We start from the raw sequence: 24,308 nt of genomic DNA on the forward strand, positions 1-24,308 counted from the left end.
GGGGGCGGGGGGGATGGAGAGGGAAGGGGGGAGGGGAGGGGGCGCCTGGGTGCCTGGGGGGGCGGGGGGAGGGGAGGGGGAGGGAAGGGGGCGCCTGGGTGCCTGGGGGGGCGGGGGGAGGGGAGGGGGAGGGAAGGGGGCGCCTGGGTGCCTGGGGGGGCGGGGATGGGGAGGGAAGGGGGGAGGGGAGGGGGGAGGGGATGGGGAGGGAAGGGGGGGCCTGGGTGCCTGGGGGGGCGGGGATGGGGAGGGAAGGGGGAGGGGAGGGGGGAGGGGAGGGGGAGGGAAGGGGGCGCCTGGGTGCCTGGGGGGGCGGGGGGAGGGGAGGGGGAGGGGAGGGGGAGGGAAGGGGGAGGGGAGGGGGAGGGAAGGGGGAAGGGGGGAGGGGAGGGGAGGGGGCGCCTGGGCGCCTGGGGGGGCGGGGGAGGGAAGGGGGGGTTCCATACCCAGAGGTTGTGGAAGGGGTCGGTCTCGTTGTCTGCGTCGTAGACGAGGCAGTTTCCCCCGTAGTCCCTCTCCGGCAGCGGAACTCCCAGTCTGGGGTCCACGTACTTCAGAAACTGTCGGCCATCCTGGACCGTCTGCAAGGCAGCATGAGAGGGGCCGGGCGGCGGGCGGCGGGGACGGGCCCAGAGGCAGCACGGTACAGACAAGGCCCACCAGCCCGTCCTGCGCCGCCCCGGGAGCGGCTGTGCCCCGTCCCTCCCCCCGCTGGGTGCCCAGGCTCCATCTTCACACACACTAACGCTGACACCGGCCAAAGCTCCTTCCAGCCCCCGTGCTCAGTGCACTCTGGGACCTGTCAATGGACAGGAGGCCCACCGGGGACGAGGAGGCGGCTGCAGGCCTGGACTCCACGCGGCATCGCAGAGGCCCGCCCCGAGAGGGGGGTGAGCGGGACGTGGCCGGGAGGAGGTAGCAGAGGGACACTGCGTAGTTCCGTCCTGAGCCGGCTGGCGCCCTGCTGTCCAGCCCAGACCCCAGCGCCCAGCCAAGGCCCGGAGCCGGGAAGGTGCGCGGGCAGAGAAAACCATCAGACAAATCTCAGCTAAACTTTACAATGTCAAGGCAGAAAAGGCCGCTCAGGCCGGCGACCCAGGAGGCTGAGACCTGAGGATTGCGGTTCAAAGCCAGCCCGGGCAGCGAAGCCCACAAGACTCTGATCTCCAAATGAACCACCCAAAAACGGGAAGCGGTGCTGCGGCTCAAGGAAGAGGGCTAGCCTTCGGTGAACAAACCCAAGCATGGCCTAGGCCTGATCAGGCCCCAGGATCAACAACAACAACAAAGCAGTTCCAGGAAATTTCAGACCGGGATGTAGACAAAGCAGCAGGAAACCAAGTTTAGAGCAGACTTGACTTCAGGAGTGTGTGCCTGTGCCCAGTGCGAGTGATCTCAGGAGTGTGTGCCTGGGCCCAGTGCGAGTGATCTCAGGAGTGTGCGCCTGGGCCCAGTGCGGGTGATCTCAGGAGTGTGCACCTGGGCCCAGTGCGGGTGATCTCAGGAGTGTGCGCCTGGACCCAGTGCGGGTGATCTCAGGAGTGTGCGCCTGGACCCAGTGCAAGTGACCTCAGGAGTGTGCGCCTGGGCCCAGTGCGAGTGATCTCAGGAGTGTGCGCCTGGACCCAGTGCGAGTGATCTCAGGAGTGTGCGCCTGGGCCCAGTGCGAGTGATCTCAGGAGTGTGCGCCTGGGCCCAGTGCGAGTGATCTCAGGAGTGTGCGCCTGGGCCCAGTGCGAGTGATCTCAGGAGTGTGCGCCTGGGCCCAGTGCGAGTGACCTCAGGTGTGTGCGCCTGGGCCCAGTGCGAGTGACCTCAGGTGTGTGCGCCTGGGCCCAGTGAGCTCAGGAGTGTGCGCCTGGGCCCAGTGTGAGTGATCTCAGGAGTGTGCGCCTGGGCCCAGTGAGCTCAGGAGTGTGCGCCTGGACCCAGTGCAAGTGATCTCAGGAGTGTGCGCCTGGGCCCAGTGCGAGTGACCTCAGGTGTGTGCGCCTGGGCCCAGTGAGCTCAGGAGTGTGCGCCTGGACCCAGTGCGAGTGATCTCAGGAGTGTGCGCCTGGACCCAGTGCGAGTGATCTCAGGAGTGTGGGCCTGGGCCCAGTGAGTGATCTCAGGAGTGTGCGCCTGGAGCCAGTGCAAGTGACCTCAGGAGTGTGCGCCTGGGCCCAGTGTGAGTGATCTCAGGAGTGTGCGCCTGGGCCCAGTGCGAGTGATCTCAGGAGTGTGCGCCTGGGCCCAGTGCGAGTGACCTCAGGTGTGTGCGCCTGGGCCCAGTGAGCTCAGGAGTGTGCGCCTGGACCCAGTGCGAGTGATCTCAGGAGTGTGCGCCTGGACCCAGTGCGAGTGATCTCAGGAGTGTGGGCCTGGGCCCAGTGAGTGATCTCAGGAGTGTGCGCCTGGAGCCAGTGCAAGTGACCTCAGGAGTGTGCGCCTGGGCCCAGTGTGAGTGATCTCAGGAGTGTGCGCCTGGGCCCAGTGCGAGTGATCTCAGGAGTGTGCGCCTGGGCCCAGTGCGAGTGACCTCAGGTGTGTGCGCCTGGGCCCAGTGAGCTCAGGAGTGTGCGCCTGGACCCAGTGTGAGTGATCTCAGGAGTGTGCGTCTGGGCCCAGTGCGAGTGATCTCAGGAGTGTGCGCCTGGGCCCAGTGCGAGTGATCTCAGGAGTGTGCGCCTGGGCCCAGTGCGAGTGACCTCAGGTGTGTGCGCCTAGGCCCAGTGAGCTCAGGAGTGTGCGCCTGGGCCCAGTGTGAGTGATCTCAGGAGTGTGCGCCTGGGCCCAGTGATCTCAGGAGTGTGCGCCTGGGCCCAGTGCGAGTGACCTCAGGTGTGTGCGCCTGGGCCCAGTGATCTCAGGAGTGTGCGCCTGGACCCAGTGCGAGTGACCTCAGGAGTGTGCGCCTGGGCCCAGTGCGAGTGATCTCAGGAGTGTGCGCCTGGACCCAGGGCGAGTGATCTCAGGAGTGTGCGCCTGGACCCAGGGCGAGTGATCTCAGGAGTGTGCGCCTGGACCCAGTGAGTGATCTCAGGAGTGTGCGCCTGGGCCCAGTGCGGGTGATCTCAGGAGTGTGCGCCTGGGCCCAGTGCGGGTGATCTCAGGAGTGTGGGCCTCGGCCCAGTGCGAGTGATCTCAGGAGTGTGCGCCTGGACCCAGTGCGAGTGATCTCAGGAGTGTGGGCCTGGAGCCAGTGCGAGTGATCTCAGGAGTGTGCGCCTGGAGCCAGTGCGAGTGACCTCAGGAGTGTGCGCCTGGGCCCAGTGTGAGTGATCTCAGGAGTGTGCGCCTGGGCCCAGTGTGAGTGATCTCAGGAGTGTGCGCCTGGGCCCAGTGTGAGTGATCTCAGGAGTGTGCACCTGGGCCCAGTGTGAGTGATCTCAGGAGTGTGCGCCTGGGCCCAGTGTGAGTGATCTCAGGAGTGTGCGCCTCGGCCCAGTGCGGGTGATCTCAGGAGTGTGCGCCTGGGCCCAGTGCGGGTGATCTCAGGAGTGTGCGCCTGGGCCCAGTGTGAGTGATCTCAGGAGTGTGGGCCTGGGCCCAGTGATCTCAGGAGTGTGTGCCTGGGCCCAGTGCGAGTGATCTCAGGAGTGTGGGCCTCGGCCCAGTGCGAGTGATCTCAGGAGTGTGCGCCTGGGCCCAGTGATCTCAGGATTGTGCGCCTGGGCCCAGTGTGAATGATCTCAGGAGTGTGCGCCTGGGCCCAGTGTGAATGATCTCAGGAGTGTGCGCCTGGGCCCAGTGATCTCAGGAGTGTGCGCCTGGGCCCAGTGATCTCAGGAGTGTGCGCCTGGGCCCAGTGATCTCAGGAGTGTGCGCCTGGGCCCAGTGATCTCAGGAGTGTGCGCCTGGGCCCAGTGCGGGTGACCTCAGGAGTGTGCGCCTGGGCCCAGTGCGAGTGATCTCAGGAGTGTGCGCCTGGGCCCAGTGTGAATGATCTCAGGAGTGTGCGCCTGGGCCCAGTGTGAGTGACCTCAGGAGTGTGCGCCTGGGCCCAGTGCGAGTGATCTCAGGAGTGTGCGTCTGGGCCCAGTGCGGGTGACCTCAGGAGTGTGCGCCTGGGCCCAGTGCGGGTGACCTCAGGAGTGTGGGCCTGGGCCCAGTGACCTCAGGATTGTGCCATGGGGAATAAGCAAATCCATCAGTGTAATACCTCCTTTCAACAAAGGAAAATCCACCTGTGATGCAGAAAACACACTTGACAAAACTGACCGGCCCTTCACAATAAAAGCACTCCATCAGCTAGGAATGAACGGAACTCCCTCCACTTCATAAGGGGCTTCTAGAAGCCAGCACACACACTCACTGAACGTGGAGAAGCTGGTGCTCTCAGGAAGCGAGCAGAAGCGGCACCTGCTCTCCTGCACACCCCGGCCAGGTGATTAGGAAGAGAAGGAAATAAAAGACTGCTTAGACTGGGAAGGAAGAATGGAACCCCCGACACGCAGGCAACAGGAGCTGGGAAGAGGAGGCACAAGGAACTTCTGCGGCTAGTGAATTCAGCAAGGCCCTGAGGGCATGGGCTGGGAAGGTGGCTCAGTGGTAGAGCGCTTGCCTTGCATACATGAGGCCCTGAGTTCGATTCCTCAGCACCATATAAGCAAAAAGAAAAAAAGCCAGAAGTGGCGCTGTGGCTCAGGTGGTACAGTGCTAGCCTTGAGCTGAAGAGCTGAGGGACAGCGCCCAGACCCAGAGTTCAGGCCCCACGACCGGACCCAAAAAAAAAAAAAAAATGTTGTTTCTACACACTAGAATGAGTAATCTAGAAGTAAAATTGAGAAAAGAATTCTATGTATAACTGCATTAAAGTGAATACTTGAGGACCAATCTAACAAAAAGGAAAGCTGGGCACCAGTGGCTCACGCCTGTGATCCTAGCTTCTCAGGAGGCTGAGCTTTGAGGATCACAACTCAAAGCCAGCACAGGTAGGAAAGGCCATGAAACTCTTATCCCCAATAAACTACTAAAAAAAAAAAAACCCAAACTACTCAAAAACCGTTGCACTGTGGCTCAAGTAGTAGAGTGCTAGCCTTGAGTAAAAGCAGCTCAGGGACAGGGCCTAGAGCCTGAGTTCTAGCCCCAGGACTGACAAAAACAAAAACACCACAAAGGAAGTAAAAAACTTAAAACTCTGAAAACTGAAAAGCACAACAGAAATAAAATTATGGACCTAAATTAGACAGATATTCCATGTGTATGGGATGGAAAACTCAGTATTTGTGGAATGACAATATTCTGAAACTGGGGTTAATGTAATCCCTGTCAACATCTCTGCTTGGGCTGGGGGTATGGTTCAGCTGTAGGGGACTTTCCTCGCGTGCAGGAGGCCCTGGGTTCCAACTCCAGCACTGACCTAATGTTCATTTGTAAATGCAAGAAACCAGATGACTCAAGATAATCTCAATAAAAAACTAGGAAAATGCAGGCTGGGAATGTAGCTTGGTGGTAGAGTGCTCACCTAGCTCGCACGAAGCCCTGGGTCCATTCCTCAGTATCACATACACAGAAAAGCCAGAAGTGGCGCTGTGGCTCAATGGTAGAGTGCTAGCCTTAAGCAAAAAAAGCTCAGGGACAGCGCCCAGGACTGGCACCAAAAAAAAAGGGGGGGGGGGGGAATGCAAAGACTCACACCTCCCAATTATAAGTGCCGTATGACCTGCTAGATACTCAACTAACCGTCCTCAGAGCTACCCCACATCAAAAACAGAGAAGGCAGCCAGGCGTCCATGGCTCACACCTGCAATCCTAACTATTCAGGAGGCTGAAATCTGAGTATTGCAGTTTAAAGCCAGCTGCAGCAAGAAAGTCCGTGAGACTCTTATCTCCAATGAATCACCAAAACAGTCGGAAGTGGCGCTGTGGCTCAAGTGGCAGAGTGTCAGCCTTGAGCAAAAAAGCTCAGGGACAGCGCCCAGGTCCGAGTTCAAGCCCCAGGACTGGCACAAATAGAAAACAAAAATAATAAAACAGGGAAGGTGATGAAAGGGATCAAGATGTATGACACTTAAAAAGTGACTTGCTGAACGATAATGTCTTTGTATAGCTACTCAGATAATGAAAACCTTGTTTATCCATAGATATGTGCTACTTGTGTATATATGTATATATAAAATCAGCATCAAAACAGACCAACCAATACCAAGGAAGCTCTAGAACTGCACAGCCTAGAGGAGCTGAGGTGTGGTACCAGGAGGCACAGACATGATGAAGAGAAAACCAAGGGAATCTGATAGAGCCTGGGCTTCAGCCATAACATACGCAGACCAAAGTCACAGGAACACACCACCTTATGGTAATTCTATTAATTAGAGTGACTCTCGGATTCAGCAATCTGGGCATATGTGTGAACACACGCACGCACACACACACACACACACACACACACACACGCATGAGCTGAGACCAAGGATAGGAAGCAAGAGTTCTCAGTCTGTGCTGGTGGGCTGTGGACAGCCCCGCCACACCGGGAGGCAGTTAGCACTGAAAGCACCCTGTGCTGTCCGTCCCCAGCCAGCGTACTGCTGTCCACTCCAGAGATGGAAACCGGTATCCACCCTCGAATGGGAACAGGCCAATGCCCCTCCACCCCTGAGCAGACAGCCCATTCAAAGAAGTGCTGCCCATCCCTGGGAGATGACCAACACAACGGTGGGGCCTGGACGTGTGTGTCCACCTGGAGCGGTGTGTCCACCGCTCACAGTGAGGCTCCGCTGGCAGGACAATCAGCAACAAGCCGCCCTGAGTTTTCTGAGACGGAACTGTCCCATGTCCTACAGGTGGTGACAGTTCCACTGGCCTGGACGTGCACGGACGCTCACAGCACTGTGCACCTGCTCCAGAGAGCTACCTCACCGCAATAAGTAACACACGGATGAAATTCTGAGTCTACCACCAAAAGGTGTGCTCATTAGCAAGGCAGAGCAAGGTAAACAGACAAGGCAACACACCACTGTTTAGGGATGACCAAAGTGAGTTTGCAACTTCACTAGCTGTTGCAGGGCTGTGCTAGACAGGAGAAAGCTCCTGAACCCAGAGCTGCTCATGGGCCGGACGTCCAGTAAGTACGGCCCCGTGTGCCGCTGGCCCTGTACAGACCCACCCTTCCCCACCTCGGACCCCTGGAGGAAAAGATCCAGGATGGCTTCCTCGTAGCACTATACAACCCGACTGTACAAAGCTTCCTCCATTATTAATGTCACAGCCTCTTATTTTTTTAAAAAGTTATTTCTGCCAGTCTTTGGCATTGGGTGCTGCCCCTGTGTCTCTTGGTGCTCAAGGTAAGAGTCTCGTGGACTTTCCTGCCCAGGCTGGCTTTGAACTGTGGTCCTCAGATCACAGCCTCCTGAGCAGCTGGGATGACAGGGGTGAGCCACCGGTGCCCGGCACCACAGCTTTTAAGACAAACTATTTATAGGGTTGAAGGCATGGCTCACGGCTCAGTTGGCAGAGTGCTAGCTAATGAGCGAACATGTCAGGTATCAAGTTCCAGTCCAGATCTTGGATCTAAAAAAGACGACAAACCACTTACCTGGAAGAGAATGAAGATGAGAAATAGCTCATAGACCACACTGACGCAGAGCCAAAACCGCCAGTAAGCTGCAAAGACAAGACAGCGGGGTGTCAGGCCGCCCCGAGGGCCCCTCACCCGCCTGGCTGTCTGCATGGAGTAGCTCCCGTTTTCTTCCACAGCCCTTGCGCACTGTTCCTGTCTGTCTCTCCGGGGCACAGGGGCGCAGAGCCACAGGGCAGAGGCGGAGGTGGCAAACGCCCTTGCTCTGCGTCTACCAGCAAGCGCGCCCTGCGTTGTTGGGGATTCCTTTATCGTGTAAGAAAAGCGCCTTTAACTCCACTATTATTCATGGGTAATATTTTTCTGCACGTTTAAGGTCTTTGATTGCTACGTGCTCAGCACACTTCTTGATGGGGGGCCCCGAGCGCGCAGGCTCGTGAGCCTGGTGTCAGGGCGGCTTGGCAGCTGCGGGGCCTCGGGCGGGCCTCGGGTCCTGCTCTACCTGGGAAGCCCACAGGAAAGTGCTCAAGTGCTTCTGGGACACAAGCTGGACGCTGGACGCCTGAGGTCACGCTCTTCAGGCCCCAAGAGCAGGCTGAGTCTGAGAGAAATCTTCGCGGGCTCAGGAGCTGCAACAAGGCTCTAGGCACAACCGACTCAGGATTCCGAGGGGTCACAAGGCCACCCCCAGCCCACAGCAGGGGACATCAAGGGGACTCAAGGGATGTTTCCCAAGAGATAAGAGTTGTTCTGTGTCCCACCGTGTGGCTCCCTTGAGGACAGGCCGAGGCCTGTCTGTTCCTGACAGACACCTCTGGGGTCACCGGATCTGAGGCTGAGCTTGACTCTTCCACCACCCCTGCCTCCTGGCATATGTTCGCCATGCCAGGGAGACTCCTGAACCAGAAGCGGGACCACCTCTGACCCTTACCACCCTTTAGGCCCATCCCTAAATATCTAGCAACCCTTTACGTTTCCTTCATATCTCCCTAAACAACTCTGACCACTCCTGGCATTGGTGGCCCTGATTCCAGGACACCACCTCCATCCAAACACAGCAATCAATCCAGGCATCAAAGGGGATAGTGAGGCGTAATCTCCGCAGTACTCCGGACATCTGACAGCTACAGATTCTGGAGGAATCCACAGGTAACAGAGCCAGGAGGGGCCGGGCCCAGCTCAGGGACCGTGAGGGCTAGCTTCATCTTGGCACCACACACACAAAGACAAGACCAAACCAAACTGGAAAGGGAGGGAGGCCATCCCTAATGGGCCAGGACCTGCTTCCCAGAACTTCTTGTGGAACTACAGTCAACTGACGTTTCCAAATAAAGCAACCCCCAGAGAGGTCATCTGGAGCCTTATCCCGGCCCCTCTTACAGGGCCGGCTGCTAATGGCACAGCCACGCAGCACAGACCCCAGGGGTGGCAGGAGATGGGCAGAGCCCCAGGACATGGCCGCCCTGGGGCCAAGGACCTTCTGTAGCTCCCAGGGGCACACCTCCCGGGTTTGGGGGGGGGGGTCCCTGCTTCCAAGCCTAACAAGATGCGAGGAGGAAGGTGGCTCCAGAACTTTTTACGTGAATGAAGCGAAGACTGGTGAAGAAACACAGCGAGCAGAGCAAAGTACGCTGGAAGGGGAGGGGAGGGCGGCTCAGAAGCCAGCATGCCTCCAGCCAGAGACGGACGGCCCGAGGCCGCTCACAGCAACGCTGCCCCTGGCTGCCCATCACCCTGCGAGCACACAGGGCCTCTGGTGGTCAGTGTGCCCCACCGCCCTAACACCAGCACCTTGCTTTCCATGGTTCTGCGCAGCAGCCCAACCTGCATGAGCGCAGCACCGCGGACCTGCTGGGGAGAGCAGCCTCCAGCCCCGCGGCCCCGCGGCCCCGCGGCCCCGCCCACGCTTCTGGGACAGAGAAAGCCTTGCTCGTAGTTCTGTAACAACTGACCTTCCCTCCATTTTATTTAATTTTATTGCCTGTCCTGGGGCTTGAACTCAGGACCTAGGCGCTGTCCCCAGCTTCTTTTGCTCAAGGCTAGTGCTCTACCATTGAGCCACAGAGCCACTTCTGGCTTTTCTGTGTATGTGGTACTGAGGAATCGAACCTAGGGCTTCATGCATGGTAGGCAAGCGCTCTACCACTAACCCATATTCCCAGCCCTAGAATATTTTATTAAAGAAATAATGAGCTGGGTGCTGATGGCTCATGCCTGTCACCTTAGCTACTTACTCAGGATGCTGAGATCTGAGGCTCGAGGTTCAAAGCCAGCCTGGGCAGGAAAGTCTGTGAGACTCTCATCTCCAATTAACCACCACAAAACCAGAATTGGAACTGTGGTCCAAAGTGTTAAGAGTGCTAACTAGCCCTGAGCAAAAAAGAGCTCAGAGACAGTGCCCCAAGCCCCAAGTTCAAGCCCCACGACTGACAAAAAATAATTTAAAAAATCAGATAAGCATGAAGACTTGTGCAAAAATTCACTACTAATATACTGAAAAACTGAAAACCAGCCAAGCACAGTGGCCACATGCATATGATTCCAGCTACTCAAAAGTCAGAGGCAAGAGGATTTCGTGAGCCTAGGAGTTTAAGAGTATCCCAGGAAACAATGAGACCTTGATTTTTTGTTGTTCTTGTTGTTGTGGGGCTTGAACTCTGGGCTTGGGCACTGTCCTTGTGCTCTTCAGCTCAAGGCGAGTGCGCTCTACCGCTTGAGCCACAGCACCACTTCCGGTTTTCTAGCAGTTTATTGGAGATAAGAGTTTCATGAACTTAGCTGGGCGCTGGTGGCTCACGCCTGTAATCCTTCCTAGCTACTCAGGAGGCTGAGATCTGAGGATCTCGGTTCAAAGCCAGCCCGGGCAGGAGAGACCGTGAGACTCCTATCTCCAATAAACCACCAGAAAACCAGAAGTGGCGCTGTAGCTCAAGTGGTAGAGCACTTGCCTTGAGCTGAAGAGCTGAGGGACAGCTCCCAGGCCCAGAGTTCAAGCCCCACAACCGACAAAAAAAAAAGTTTCATGAACTTTCCTGCCTGGGCTGGCTTTGATCCTCGATCCTCAGATCTCAGCCTCCTGAGTAGCTAGGATGACAGGCGTGAGCCACCAGCGCCCGGCTGAGACCTTGATCTTAGAAGAAAAAAAAAGAAAAAAAAAAGGCCAGGTGCTGGTGGCTCACACCTATAATTCTATCCACTCTGGAGGCTGCGAGCCCAGGGTCAGAACCAGCCTGGGCAGGAAAGTCTGTGAGACTCTTACCTCCAATGAACCAGCAAAATCCAGAAGTAGAGCTGTGATTCAAAGGGTAGAGTGCTAGTCTTGAACAAAAAATGCTCAGGGACAGTGCTCAGGCCCTGAGTTCAGGCCCCAGGACTAGCAAGCATGTCCATGCATCCCACACCACAACCCCCCCACAGTGGCCAGCTGGACATTGCAGCGCACACCTGTAATCCTAGCTGCTCAGGAGGTCATCAGTGAACCCCAGGCCCTGGGAGACTGAAGGGGAGTACAGTAAGATACTGTCACGTATGTACACACACCAACACACCAAGATTTAATGGAGGTTATTACAACACAGGTACACATAAAAACATCTCTGTATTTTATAATTCACACCCCTATTGAGACTGAGAAGAAATACATTCCTAACTGCTACGCTGTTCACTCTTGAGGGGAAAACTTACCCACCCTACTGTAGCTACGCTAGCCCTCTGGGGAAGCAGTGGGGAGCGGGCAGGGGTCTGTGTCCTCCAGCTGAGCTTTGCTGGGGGGCAGTTTGGTTCAGGGATTTGTCAGCACCAAGGGTAGAGGGAGGCAGACACCTGGAAACCATCCAGGGCCTCAGCCAGAGCACAGCCCCTCCCACAGCCCGATCTAGGAAGAGGAAGGGGAGCTGCAGGGCAACAAGGGAGGAGAGGAGCCCGAGGCCTGCCCCTGCAGGGGGCAGTGGCTGAGGGGACAGGGGACGGTCACACCCAGCTGCACAGACACAGTGGTGCGGGGGACAGAAGTGCCACCAGGCACGCATGGAGGAAGAAACGGCAAGTTACCTGGATGAGGTCTGGAAAATGGCCCATCTTTGGCTTGTGTGACTCCAAAACACAAGAAAACCAAAATACTGGCCACAATACCTCTGCAAACAAAGAACAAACAGTCCCTCAGTGCGTGCAATCTCCCTTCACAGAGGCGGGCGTGCGGGGACCCCGGGGATGCCCACGGTGGCTGCTCTGTGCCTGGGCAGGGCAGCCGGAAGGGGGCCCGGCGGAGCTGGCGCCCGGGCAGGGCAGCAGGAAGGGGGTCAGGCAGAGCTGGCGCCCGGGCAGGGCAGCAGGAAGGGGGCCAGGCGAAGCTGGCACCTGGGCAGGGGAGCAGGAAGGGGATCAGGCAGAGCTGGCGCCCGGGCAGGGCAGCGGGAAGGGTGTCACTGGGCAGGGCAGCGGGAAGGGGGTCACTGGGCAGGGCAGCAGGAAGGGGGTCACTGGGCAGGGCAGCGGGAAGGGGGTCACTGGGCAGGGGAGCAGGAAGGGGGTCAGGCAGAGCTGGCGCCCGGGCAGGGCAGCAGGAAGGGGGTCAGGCGGAGCTGGCCACCCCGTGGCCCCCACTGAGCTCAAATGCAACATACAGACAGGTGCCACTTGTGGAATGCCCTTGCGTCACGAGGCCACTCATGTATGGTGCCCAGTGTCTCCACGAATACACATTACAGTAAAGAGCCCTCAACTTGCTGGATGCTGGTGGCTCACGCCTGTAATCCTAGCAACTCAGGAGGCTGAGAGCTGAGAACTGCGGTTCAAAGCCAGCCTGGGCAGAAACATTTGTGAGACTTTTACCTCCAATTAACCACCAAAAAGCTGGAAGCAGAGCTGTGGCTCAAGCGGTAGAGCACTAGTCTTGAACAGAAAAGCCTGGGAACAGCATCCAGGCCCTGAGTTTAAGCCCCAAGACCATCACCAAAAAAACCCTAAGCTTTACCAGTGATGACTAGGGTTCATTAAAGCCCTTGTACACTTCAGACCTAATGGCCGTCTGCTCTGATATGGGCCAAGCAGGTACTCTTGCTGGACCTGTGTTAAAGTAGATGCACACAGCAACCTGGCTTGTTTGCTGTTGAGCCACCTTTCCAATACCAACAGACTCCTGCAGCCGAGGATGGAAAGTTAAGTGCTTGCTTACCACCACCCCAAACACCTAAGATGCCGTGCGTGGGGTGGAGAAGCTGGCCAGAGACGAGCACCGGAGTGGGGGCCCAGGAAAGGGTCTTTGCCTCAGCAAAGTGCACAAGAAAGGCTCCGGCGCCAGCCCACAGGCTCTCGGACAAGTGCATGTGCCATTGGCTGTTCACAGCAACACCGGCTCCCGCGGCGCGTGGCCCTGGCCAAGCGTCCCCGGCCCTCAACTTCACATGACATGGGGTCATGGCAAGTCTCCTCAGGGTGGCTAGCATGAAACTCCCAGGACCACAATGAAGAGTAGGGTTGGTCATTTGAGGCCAGAGAGCCACGCCTGGCCCAGCGACAGTCCCACCTCGGCAGGACAGTGGAAGCAACCCAGGAGAGAGTCTCTGGTCCAGCTGCCAGGACAGGACCGAAGCGGCATGAGGAAGGGGCTGGGGGTGGGGCGGCAGCTGGAAGAGGGAAGAGCAGGGGCGGGCCGCCAGAGGAGGAGACAGCCCTCGTCCGCTCTCCTGGGCCCCAGGGGCCTCGGCCAGACACAGCGCCCAGGGCTGGCGCAGCCCCGTGGCCTGAGGACTTGACTCGGACTAGACATCCCACACGCAGGACAATTTTACAGGCTAGCTTTTAAAAAGTAGTTTTATTGTTATTAAATGTTGTACAGAGGGGTTCATCCCTTCCTTCGCGGTCCCCCAGACCCCGCTCCTGTCCCGCCTCACAAGTACATAGGTCAGTTCCCACAGAGTGTACTCTGCAATAGAACTGATTCAGAAGCCCCCACTTTACGACCTCTAAAGAAAAAAACAAAGCAAAAATAAACACTACCACCACCACCACCACCACAAACCCAGGTCTCCATTTCCTGGAGTTGGTTTTGTTGCTGCTGCTGCTGCTGTTGTTGGCTGTGGGGCCTGAGCTCTGGGCCTGGGCACTGTCCCTCAGCTCTTCGGCTCAAGGCGAGCGCTCTACCACTTGAGCCACAGCACCACTTCCTGTTTTCTGGTGGTTTACTGAAGAGTCTCACGGACTTTCCTGCCAGGGCTGACTTTGAACTGCGATCCTCAGATCTCAGCCTCCAGAGTTGCTAGGCATGAGCCACCAGTACTTAGCTTTTTAAAACTTTTTATTTATTTTGTCAAATATTTATGAATAATTATTTTATACCTTGCATTTTGTTCCAGCAAACAAGTTCGTTGCTCAAACTATTCCAACTTTGACTACAGAGGGTTCTTGTGTAGTTCCTGGGTTGTTTTGGCATAAATCATTTTGTTTTTCTGAGTTTTTGAAATTCAGACACTATAGAATGGACTCAATCAGCTGTTTCTCCAAGGAGTCTGGCTCTCACTAGAGAACACTGGAAGCCATGTTCTCAGCACCGGATATACCCCTTGTCAAGGACCAGGAAGGTCAAGGCCCTCAGTGCACAGAAAACAGCATTCGTTTGCTGCCCTAACCTGTGTCTCTACATACACCACTACCTCATACCATGCACGTTTGAAATCCCAGCACTGGGGAGACTGAGATAGGAGGATAAAAAAATTCCACGCTTAGCTGGGCACTGGTGGCTCACGTCTGTAATCCTCGCTACTCAGGAGAGTGAGATTTGAGGATTATGGTTCCAAGTCAGCACAGGCAGAAAGTCCATCTTAACCTTCAATTAACCACCAAGAAGCCAGAAGTGGACCCGTGGCTTACGTGGTAAAATGCAAAACAAAAACAAAAACAAAAAAACCTCAGGGACGTGCCAGGTGCCAGTGGCTCACACCTATAATCCTAGCTACTTAGGAGGATGAGACCACAGTTCAAAGCCAGCCTGAGCAATCCAGTCTGTGAGACCCCTATCTCAATAAACTACCAGAGAAGTGGAAGTAGCACTCAAATGGTACAGTGCTAGCCTTGAGTTGAAGAGCTCAGGCCCAGAGTTCAAGCCCCATGACAGACCAAAAACAACAACAAAAAACTCAACGACAGTGCCCAGGCTGTGGGTTCAAGCCTTAGGACACACAGACAGACACAGTGACACACACATTGATATTCTCTCTCTCCCCCCCCCCTTCTTTCCCTCCCTCCCTCCAGGCCAAACAGGGTTGAACAGAGAGACCTTGTCTTAAACAAAAGAAAATGAAATAATACAATTGCTCTGGCTGTGTGTGGGATGTTGATTTCAGGATCCTCTGAAGCTATAAAAACCCTTACTCAAGGTTCCTTATAATACAGTACTTGCTGCCTGGTGTCAAGTGGCTCATGACTGTAATTCTAGTTACTCAAGAGGCTTAGATCTTAGCTGGATGCCGGTGGCTCACACCTGTAATCCTGGGTACTGAGGAGTCTGAGATCTGAGGATCGCTGTTCAAAGCCAGCCTGGGCAGGAAAGTCTTCGAGACTCTTATCTCCAATAAACCACTAGAAAACGGGAAGTGGCACTGTGGCTCAAGTGGTAGAGCGCTCACCTTGAGCTGAAGAGCTGAGGGACGTGCCCATGCCCAGAGTTCAAGTCCCACGACTGACCGCCCCCCCCCCCCCCAACCAAAAAAAAAAAGAAAAGAAAAAGAGGCTTAGATCTGAAGATTGTGGTTCAGAACCAGACCAGGCAGGAAAGCCTGTGAGACTTACCTGGAATCAATCAGTAAAGGCCTGGAAGTGGAGCGTAAGCCTTGAGAAGAAGCTTCGAGAACCCAGACACTGAATTCCAGCCCCATACCGAAATAAAAAATTAAAAAATCTAAAACAATGTATTTCAAAGAGTATCTATGTATTTGTGCTATGTATATAGTGCAGTTTATGATCACAACGTGTGAGGAGCTTCACTTTGCTCGCCATGAACCTGGGCTGGGTAGCACATCAGTGGTGCGTGTGTCGTCCACAAGGACACTACAGTTAGATGATGAGCCCTGAACACCACCAGGCACTGCGACAGCGCTCGGGGGAGGACGCCAGACACCAAGGCGGCCATGTGCGGGACCAGACCTCCAGCCGACTGCGGTGAGAAGCAACCAGTGAAAGCAACATTCCATTCCTCCACGTGGACACACAGTGGGCACACAGCATGTGCACCTGCCAAGCCAGTAGGCTAAAACTCTATTAGAAATACAGCAGACTGTCAAGAAAGCCAACGTGAGAAGAAATACACAAGTGGATAAGGTGGTAAGTGCCGGAAGTCGCTGCTACCTGGAAGACTAAGGCAGGATTGCTTGAGCCCAGGAGTTTGAGACCAGCCTAAGCAATACGGCAGGATAACTTCTCCAAAACTATCAGAACAGAACAGAACAAAACAAGTTGGGTACCAGGGACCGCACCTGTAAACCTACCTACTTGGGAGAATGAAATCAGGAAGAAACGTCTGTAAGAAAGACACTATGTCAACAGACGCCAGGCATGTTGATGCACACTTGCCATTCCAGCTACAAGAGGAAGCCTAAAATTGGCAGCTCACGGTCCAGGTACACACCGTACAGGAATGGACGCCCCATCCCAAAACTAACCAGTGCAAAAACGGCTGAAAGTTGGAACAATGGTAGAGAGCCTGCGGAGCAAGTATGAGGCCCCTGCGTTCAAATACTAGTATCACACACAAGGGGAAAAAATCCGTAGATCCATAAAATGAACAATGAAATACAAGCTAAAATTAAAAGCTTAGCAAAACCAAATTAATTTACCAAGCTTTTAACAATGTACGTTCTAATGAAACCTACTTCCTTGAGGGCATCAAAAACTCCACACAAGCCGGGCGCTGGTGGCTCACGCCTGTAATCCTAGCTACTCAGGAGGCTGAGATCTGAGGATCGCGGTTCAAAGCCAGCCCGGGCAGGAAAGACCGTGAGACTCCTATCTCCAATAAACCACCAGAAAACCGGAAGTGGCGCTGTAGCTCAAGTGGTAGAGCGCTAGCCTTGAGCTGAAGAGCTGAGGGACAACGCCCAGGCCCAGAGTTCAAGCCCCACGACCGACAAAAAAACAAAACAAAACAAAAAAAACAAAAAACTCCACACAACAAAAATCGGCCTGCTGAGTCCCCGGCTGTACCACTTGGCTGTGGCCCAGGAGGCCTGGTGACAGCTTCAGGGGAGATGCACCTTGGGCAATGGTGCCAGGCAGCAGAGCTGCGGGCAGTGCAGCGTGACCTGGAGAGGCTGGAGCGTCCCAGAAGGAATCAAGGCAGGTCCCGGGCCTCCCCCGCTGCTCTGTGCTCTTGAAGCAGGATGTCAAGGGTCCTCATGGTGGAGAGGCGGTTTCTAGTGTGTGGGGACAGCTCAGAAGTGCTCTAAGGACTGGAGGCAGTGGGTTATATTCGCAGGAGCTTCCACACCTCTTTTGTGAGTGCCGGTCCTGGGACATGAACTTAGGGCCTACCTGCTGTCCCTGAGCTTTTGTGCTCAAGGCTAGCACTCTATCCCTTGAGCCACAGCTCCATTTCCAGCTTTTGGGCAATTAATTGGAGAGTTTCACAGACTCTCCTGTCTGGGCCGGTTCAGAACCTTCATCCTCAGACCTCAGCCTCCTGGGATTCCTGGCAACTGGCTTGGCGCTGCCTGTTTTAAGCGTGGGGGTCTGTTCTTAGCCTCACTGGGCTGGGGCCACCTGTGTGGACAGGAGGGTTCATGTGGTGTGGGTCAGCTCTTCGGGGGAGGGGCAGACACGCTCTGCCTCGCCACAGCTCTTGCCCATGACATCACAACTATTCATCTTTGGCTAAAATGACTGCTCATGTAGACAGATGTTGTTTCTGGGGTGCTAGGGATGGAACCCAGGGCCTCTGGCTGCAATTCTAGTCCCAGGGAATGTCTTGAAGTATGGGCAAGTCCTGTCTCTGGGACTTCTTTTCTGCCATACGCAGCAGATGCTGCAGCCCCTCCATGCCAGGTGCCCACAGCTGAACCCACAGCTGGGACTTGCCTGTGGACAAATGCAGGTGCCTGCCCCCAGATTCACTGCCTCCCTCCACAACCAAGGAGCCAATGCTCCCGGGTGGCTCCACCGTGTCCTGCCCGGGGTGGGGGTGGGGGGCGCCAGGGGCTGCCTGAGGAGAGAGGGTCCGGCGGCCCTGCCTGTGCCCAGGGGGAGAACAGGGGCCAGCTGAGGAGAGAGGGGGCCAGGTGGTCCTACAGACGAGATCCAGAGGGCCAGCCCGGGTAGGGCCAGGTAGCAGGTAGGAGAAAGGCTGGTGGGCCTGGGAGCAAGCTGGCAGAAAACCCAGAGTACAGGCCCGGAAATAGACGGGAGCAGGGTTTGGGAGCTCTGTCAGCAACTCCTTACAGAAGACCTAACAGCGTCCAAAGACACAGACCCTTAAAAGGCCGAACACAGTTGCTCTTTTATAGAGGCTGCCACCTGCGTACCAAGCCAACCACACTAGTGGCAAGCCGCTTGGTGTGACCTGGTCACCTAAGCGGTACGGTGACACACACAGAGGCCAACCACACTCACAGGTGCACACACATTCACCAGCACCTTGTTTAATTCTGACCACAAGCATGAAGACCCTCATTTGTCAAACACAAAGTGCTGACGCAGAATGGCCATAACCAGAGGTTATGACAAGCCTAGCAGCTAACCAGGGCTGACCTGAGGCTTTTACAGACCCCTCGGTGGCTTCCCTGAACAGGAAGCAGCCTGGGCAGACACATAGGCCTGAGAACCATAGGAGGAAGGGGATAAAGTCTGTCAGGTGTAGAAAAATCAGGACAAAGGAGAATGTTCTGGTGTTGCTTGTCTGCACACATTCAGGACTGGCTGAAGATGGACAGGCCTGTGACTAGCCTGCTCTGGAGAATCCTGAGGTCAAATACTGCCTAGCCTCTCAAAGTGGTCAGTCTTGGTATTGATGACCTCATAGAACTGTGTCTGCTAGAAGACCCCCCCCCCCACACACACACACACACTGCTGCAGCTCACTGTGGTCCCTGCAGTGTAAACTATGGCTCACTCAGAGATGACGACGCACCCCCGGGGCTGCTGACTAGGACCCGGGCGCCTCAGAATACAGAAGGGGGGCTGAGCGCTCAGCTGTGAACAAGGACGGGAGGGCGCCACTCTCTCCACACCAGGCACAGTTACCTCTTGGTATTGTAGGCTGTGTCCTGAGGTGTTTCTTCCAGGAGAGTCACATAGCCCAGTGCACAGGTGAGGATGAACAGCACAGTTAAGGTGTGAGCTCGCCTGAATCCAAAAACACATAGGAATAACATCACCAACTACTCACATGAAACACAACACACTAACCACTCTGCAAGGGAGAATGTGACCTTTACTTCCCAGCTGACTGACTCTACCTGTGGATGCTAGAAGGTTCTTCAAATGTTGGCCCCACAACATAGGCAGACATGGCCATGTTACTAACGTAAGGTAAAATTAAAACCCGGAAGCCTTTTCCCCATACCTTAAAATAAACATATATGTATATACTAATGAAAAATAGAAAAATGAAGCCTGCTGACATTATTTTAAGAAAGGTGGTACAGGCAGCAATACGTACAATTATTGTGTGCTAATAAAATCTTTTAAATCAGGTGCTGGTGGTTCAGGCCTATAATCCTAGCTACTCAGGAGGCTGAGATTGTGGTTCAAAGCTAGCCTGGGCAGAAATGTCCCTGTGGGATTTCCCCCCCCCCCCCCGCACCCCTCCCCCTTCCCCGTCTCATTCCTGGGGCTTGAACTCATGGCCTGAGCACTTGAGCTACAGCGACAGTCCTGACTTTTTGTGTATGTGTACTGAGGAATTGAATACAAGGCTTCATGCATGCTAGGCAAGCACTCTACCACACTCCCAGCCCCCTGAGAGACTCAAAAGCCAGAAGTGGAGCTGTTGGCTCAAAGTGGTAGATGTCTAGCCTTGAACCAAAGAGCTCAGGGGAAAAAAAAAATCTTAAAAAAAAAAATAAAATAATGGCTTGCTGGGCACTGGTGGCTCACGCCCGTAATCCTAGCTACTCAGGAGGTTGAGATCTGAGGATCACCGTTCAAAGCCAGCCTGGGCAGAAAAGCCCGTGAGACTCAGATCTTCAATAAACCACCAAAAACCTGCAAGTGGCGCTGTGGCTCAAGTGGTAGAGCGCTCACCTTGAGCTGAAGAGCTGACAGACAGTGCCCAGGCCCAGAGTTCAAGCCCCACAACCGACCAAAAAAAAAAAAAAAAAGCTTCAGCCCACTGGTTGTGTGGGTGGGTGGGTGAGGGTGAGGGGGGGCTTGAACTCAGGGCCAGGGTGTTGTCCTTGATCTTTTTTGCTCAAGACTAGCATTCTACCACTTTAAGACACAACTTTACTTCCATTTTTTGGTGGTTAACTGGAGGTAATAGTCCCATGAACTTTTCTGCATGGGCTGGCTTTGAACTGTGATCCTCAGATCTCAGCCTCCAGAGTAGCTAGGATTACAGGCGTGAGCCACAGCACCCACCTTGTCTTCTTTACTTTTCACTAACACAATAACCCTCCTGTAGTTTAATTAGTTTGTCTGATAAGGGCAGCCTAGATCCTTATCCACCTTGGTGGGGGTGTTACCTTTTCTTTCTCCTAAAAACACAAAGATCACCTGAAAAGTGAGTAACTCTTTGCCCTTGAGGTAATTGTTCACACTGTCATTCTGGCAGTAAGTGACTGCCGGGTCCTCTTCTCCCTGGAGAGGCCAAGGCAGGAGAGACTGAGCTCTGTCCTGTCCAGGGCAGGAAGGAGGACACAGGGCTGGAGACATGGAGGAAGGGTTTAACAGATTCAAAGTAGAGCAGACTCCAGAACTGCTGCCCAGCCTCACTGCTTCTTGCTGAGCACACAGCACATGTGTCCACACAAGTAACAAGACTCGGGAGCCAGGTGGCCTTGCTCTCTCGGGAAGCCACATCTGGGTAAGGGCACCTCCTTGCTCCTCCCAGATGTGGAAAGATATGGAGGTCTGTTTGGGGGGTCAGGCAGAGAGCTGCTTTATATAAATTTTAGGACTTTAGTTACTCTGCAAGGGGGTGGGTGAAGACAGCTGGCCCCTTGCCAGGAGTGGAAAATACCCGGTTGTCATGCCTCCAGAGAAAACCATGATCGTCATGCTGAGTGGGAAGCAAAGCAGGACTGCCAAGACCAATCAGCAAACACACAGGGATCACCAAGGAAGGGCCAGAGCCTGCCCAGGCTGTGGCACTGACCCTCCAGCCTGCTGACCCAAGACCAAAAGGCATCCCACTGGCTGGTCACGCTTCCCACACCTGGGCAAAGCTGGGAAAGCCCTAAGCCACACTGAGAGAGCCATCTTCCAGAGAAACCTGGGCCCTCTACAATGACATAATCTTAGATCCCATTAAACAGCTACTTAGGAAGCTGTGGTAACAGCAAAACCCAGTCACTAAGAAGGCATGCCGGTGGCTCACGCCTGTGAGCCTAGTGTCTCAGGAGGCTGAGATCTGAGGATTGTGGTTCAAAGCCAGCTTGGGCTGAAAAGTCCCTGTGAGACTCTTATTTCCAATTAACCACCAGAAAACCAGAAGAGCTGTGGCTCAAAGTGGTAGAGAACACCACTATCCTTGAGAAAAAAAGCTCAGGGAGAGTGCCCAGGCTCCATGAGTTTAAGCCCCATGACCAAGAACAACAACAAAAAGGGCTCCCTGGGCTGAGCACTGGTGCCTTACACCCAGAATCCTAGCTGCTCAGGAGGCTGAGACCTGTAGAATTGAGGTTCAAAGCCAGCCAGAGCAGCAAAGTCTGAGCAAAAGCCTCCATCTCCAATTAATCAGCAAAATGCTGGACTGGAGTAAGAAAGCCAAGTGAGAGCAAGACCCTGAGTTCAAACCCCAGTGCATGCATACAAAGCAAGCTCTGTAGGTGGCAGCTGGTTAGGAGGAGTGGGATCTACTTTCTCTACTTTCTCTTGGGAAGTAGTTTGCAACATTCTTCCAGACAGACACATGCATTGATACCGCTCAGCATAGTATTTTGGTTCTAAACGACTCCCCACCCACCCACCCCCCACCCGCCCGCATAGTCCCCACTGGACTTCAGACCCAGACCTTAGACCTCCCTATGGCTAACCAAAACCTCCATGTAACCCAGAGAAGCCATGTGTCTTTGAAAATGGAAAATCTAAAAATAGACATTGTTCATGCAAAATTCTTTTGGTGGCCTTGGACCCTCAGGTCATTTAAAAAAAATTTTTTTTTTTTGGTTGATCATGGAGCTTGACCTCGGCCTGGGCGGTCCCTGAGCTCTTCAGCTCAGGGTGAGCTAACACTTGAGCCACAGCGCCACAGACTTTCCTGCCAGGGCTGGCTTTGAGCCTCGATCCTGAGCTCAGCCTTCTGAATAGCTAGGATTACAGGAGTGAGCCACCAACAGCCAGCTTCAAAAATTTTAGATTACATCTTCACATTTTTTAGGTAATATTTTCATGTCACCCTTTACCTGTGTTAACTTTTTGTGACACTATCCAAATTCTGTAAGACACAAAATAAGAGTACTGTTACTGTTTAGCTTTTTTGAGACTAGGTCTTACTATGTGGCCTGGGTTGGCCTTAAACTCCCTGTCCTTCTGCCTCAGCTTCTTGAATGCTGAGATTACAGGTGTGTACCACCTTGTCTGGTTTAAAAAAAAAAGGTCAGTGAGAGATAGTTCAGAAGCACGGTGGCACACGATTCAGCAAGGAGCATCAGTAATGCTCACTGGGTAGGCATCTGGTAAACTCCAGAAAGAAATGCGAAAGACTTCCCCTCCCCACCCCAGCTGCATGTGCTCCTCTGCGTAAGCAGGGGTGGGGCGGCCAGCCCCACAGTCTCTCCTGACTCCAGTCTCTCAAGCTCTCCTAGGGGAGAGTCCCGAGACCTCTGGTCTACACTTCCACAGACCAGCCTTAACCACGTCCGGGGAGGGCTATGCTCCCAACTTCTGGCCCAGTCCTCAGATCCCAGGACGGTGCCTGAGTCTGAGCTCTCCTTTAGATCCGAGTCCCAGCCCCGCCCCCACGGGTAGCAAGAGCGCCTCGCCGAGTAAAGGAGGGTGGAAAAGGGAGGTGATCCGGCCTCTCCTTCCAGAACTGTCTCCAAGGAGTCACCTGCTCGGTTGTGGGAGGCTGGCGTCCTCCAGCTGCCTGAGGGGCCGGGAGTGGTTCTGGATGGAGAGGCCTGAGATCCCCAGGGGTCAGAGAAGGCCAGATGCCAGCTCTGAGGCCGGGCTCACACTGACGGAAGGCTGCGCACCCTCCGGAAGCTGTCCGCACCCCAGGGGAGCACTGACCTGAGGGTCCACCCGGGGGCTCCCCTGCGTGCCCCGCGGAGCCGTCCCCCCTGCTCGCGAGGCGCCGCTCACAGCGCTACCTGCGTGGCGGCCCGTCCTCCTCCCTCCGATGGCATGGGTGTCCCGTCCGCGCACAGGCGCCCGCGTCCCGGTGCTCTCCCCCAGGGCGCCTTCTGGCTTCGGGATCACGCGGGAGGAAAGGTGCGGGGCTAGCCAAGGTCACGCAGGCCGCCGGGCAGGGTCTGCCCGGAGCGGGCTCCGAGCGCTGCCGGGCCGCGGGGCCGCGGGGAGGCGCGGGTGGCCAGCCCGGGAGGCGCGGGCGGAGGAGCGGGTGGTCGGTCCGAACAGCGCCGGCCGCTGACCTCGGGGCTCGGGGGCCTGGCCGGGCTGGCCGACGCGGGGTACCCCGGCCCCCGCCCGACTGCGGCGCGCCCCGCACGCCCCCGACCCCGGGCAGGTCCCCGACCCCGGCTTCCCGACCCCGGGCGCAGGTCCCCGACCCCGGCCTCCTGACCCCCGGCCTCCCGACCCCCGGCCTCCCGACCCCGGGCGCAGGTCCCCGACCCCGGCCTCCTGACCCCCGGCCTCCCGACCCCGGGCGCAGGTCCCCGACCCCGGCCGCCTGACCCCCGGCCTCCCGACCCCCGGCCCTCGACCCCGGCCGCCCGACCCCCGGCCGCCCGACCCCGGCCGCCCGACCCCGGCCCCCGACCCCCGGCCGCCCGACCCCGGCCGCCCGACCCCGGCCCTCGACCCCGGCCCTCGACCCCCGGCCGCCCGACCCCGGCCGCCCGACCCCGGCCCTCGACCCCGGCCCCCGACCCCCGGCCGCCCGACCCCGGCCCTCGACCCCGGCCCCCGACCCCGGCCCTCGACCCCCGGCCGCCCGACCCCGGCCGCCCGACCCCGGCCCTCGACCCCGGCCCCCGACCCCCGGCCGCCCGACCCCGGCCGCCCGACCCCGGCCCCCGACCCCGGCCCTCGACCCCCGGCCGCCCGACCCCGGCCGCCCGACCCCGGCCGCCCGACCCCCGGCCGCCCGACCCCGGGCGCAGGTCCCCGACCCCGGCCGCCCGACCCCGGGCGCAGGTCCCCGACCCCGGCCGCCCGCCGCGCCCCGCCCGCCGGCTCCCGCCTCACCAGAAGAAGGTGTTGGTGCCGTCGTCGTAGACCTCGGACTCGGTGCTGCGGCGGCCCTCCAGGAGCGGGGACTCGGGCCGCGAGGCCGCGGCGGCCCGGCGCTCGGCCCTCCACATGGCGCCCGGCCCGCACAGCCGCCCAGGCCGCGGGTGGCGGGCGGGGGTCCCGGCGCCGCCCGGCGGGGTCTCCGCGGAGCGGGGCGGGGCCGTGGGGCATTGTGGGACACGTAGTGCGCGCCGGGGCCGCGGGGCATGCCGGGAGTGCGAGGGGCGGGGCCCGCCGGACGGAC

The 24,308-nt window shown here is 56.6% G+C and overlaps 1 protein-coding gene across 2 annotated transcripts in view; it reads right to left on the reverse strand.

Annotated features, from left to right (window-relative positions):
• LOC138818600 (phosphatidylserine synthase 2) overlaps positions 1–24,244 on the reverse strand; it is a 27,640-nt gene extending 3,396 nt beyond the window's left edge. The window contains exons 1-5 of one of the 2 annotated variants that reach the window (XM_070009556.1): positions 24,020–24,244; positions 18,728–18,829; positions 11,552–11,634; positions 7,520–7,587; positions 447–581 (exon numbers count right to left, since the gene is read on the reverse strand). In XM_070009556.1, the coding sequence (XP_069865657.1) occupies positions 447–581; positions 7,520–7,587; positions 11,552–11,634; positions 18,728–18,829; positions 24,020–24,135 (504 nt within the window). In that variant the 5' untranslated portion in view covers positions 24,136–24,244. Of the gene's footprint in view, positions 1–446; positions 582–7,519; positions 7,588–11,551; positions 11,635–18,727; positions 18,830–24,019 lie in introns of those variants that run through there. The other variant, XM_070009558.1, reaches the window with a different exon arrangement.
• Positions 24,245–24,308: the final 64 nt, after the last annotated feature.

The sequence above is a fragment of the Dipodomys merriami genome, unplaced genomic scaffold (assembly GCF_024711535.1).
Source record: "Dipodomys merriami isolate MVZ:Mamm:240054 unplaced genomic scaffold, mDipMer1.0.p SCAF_78, whole genome shotgun sequence".
NCBI lineage: Eukaryota > Metazoa > Chordata > Mammalia > Rodentia > Heteromyidae > Dipodomys > Dipodomys merriami.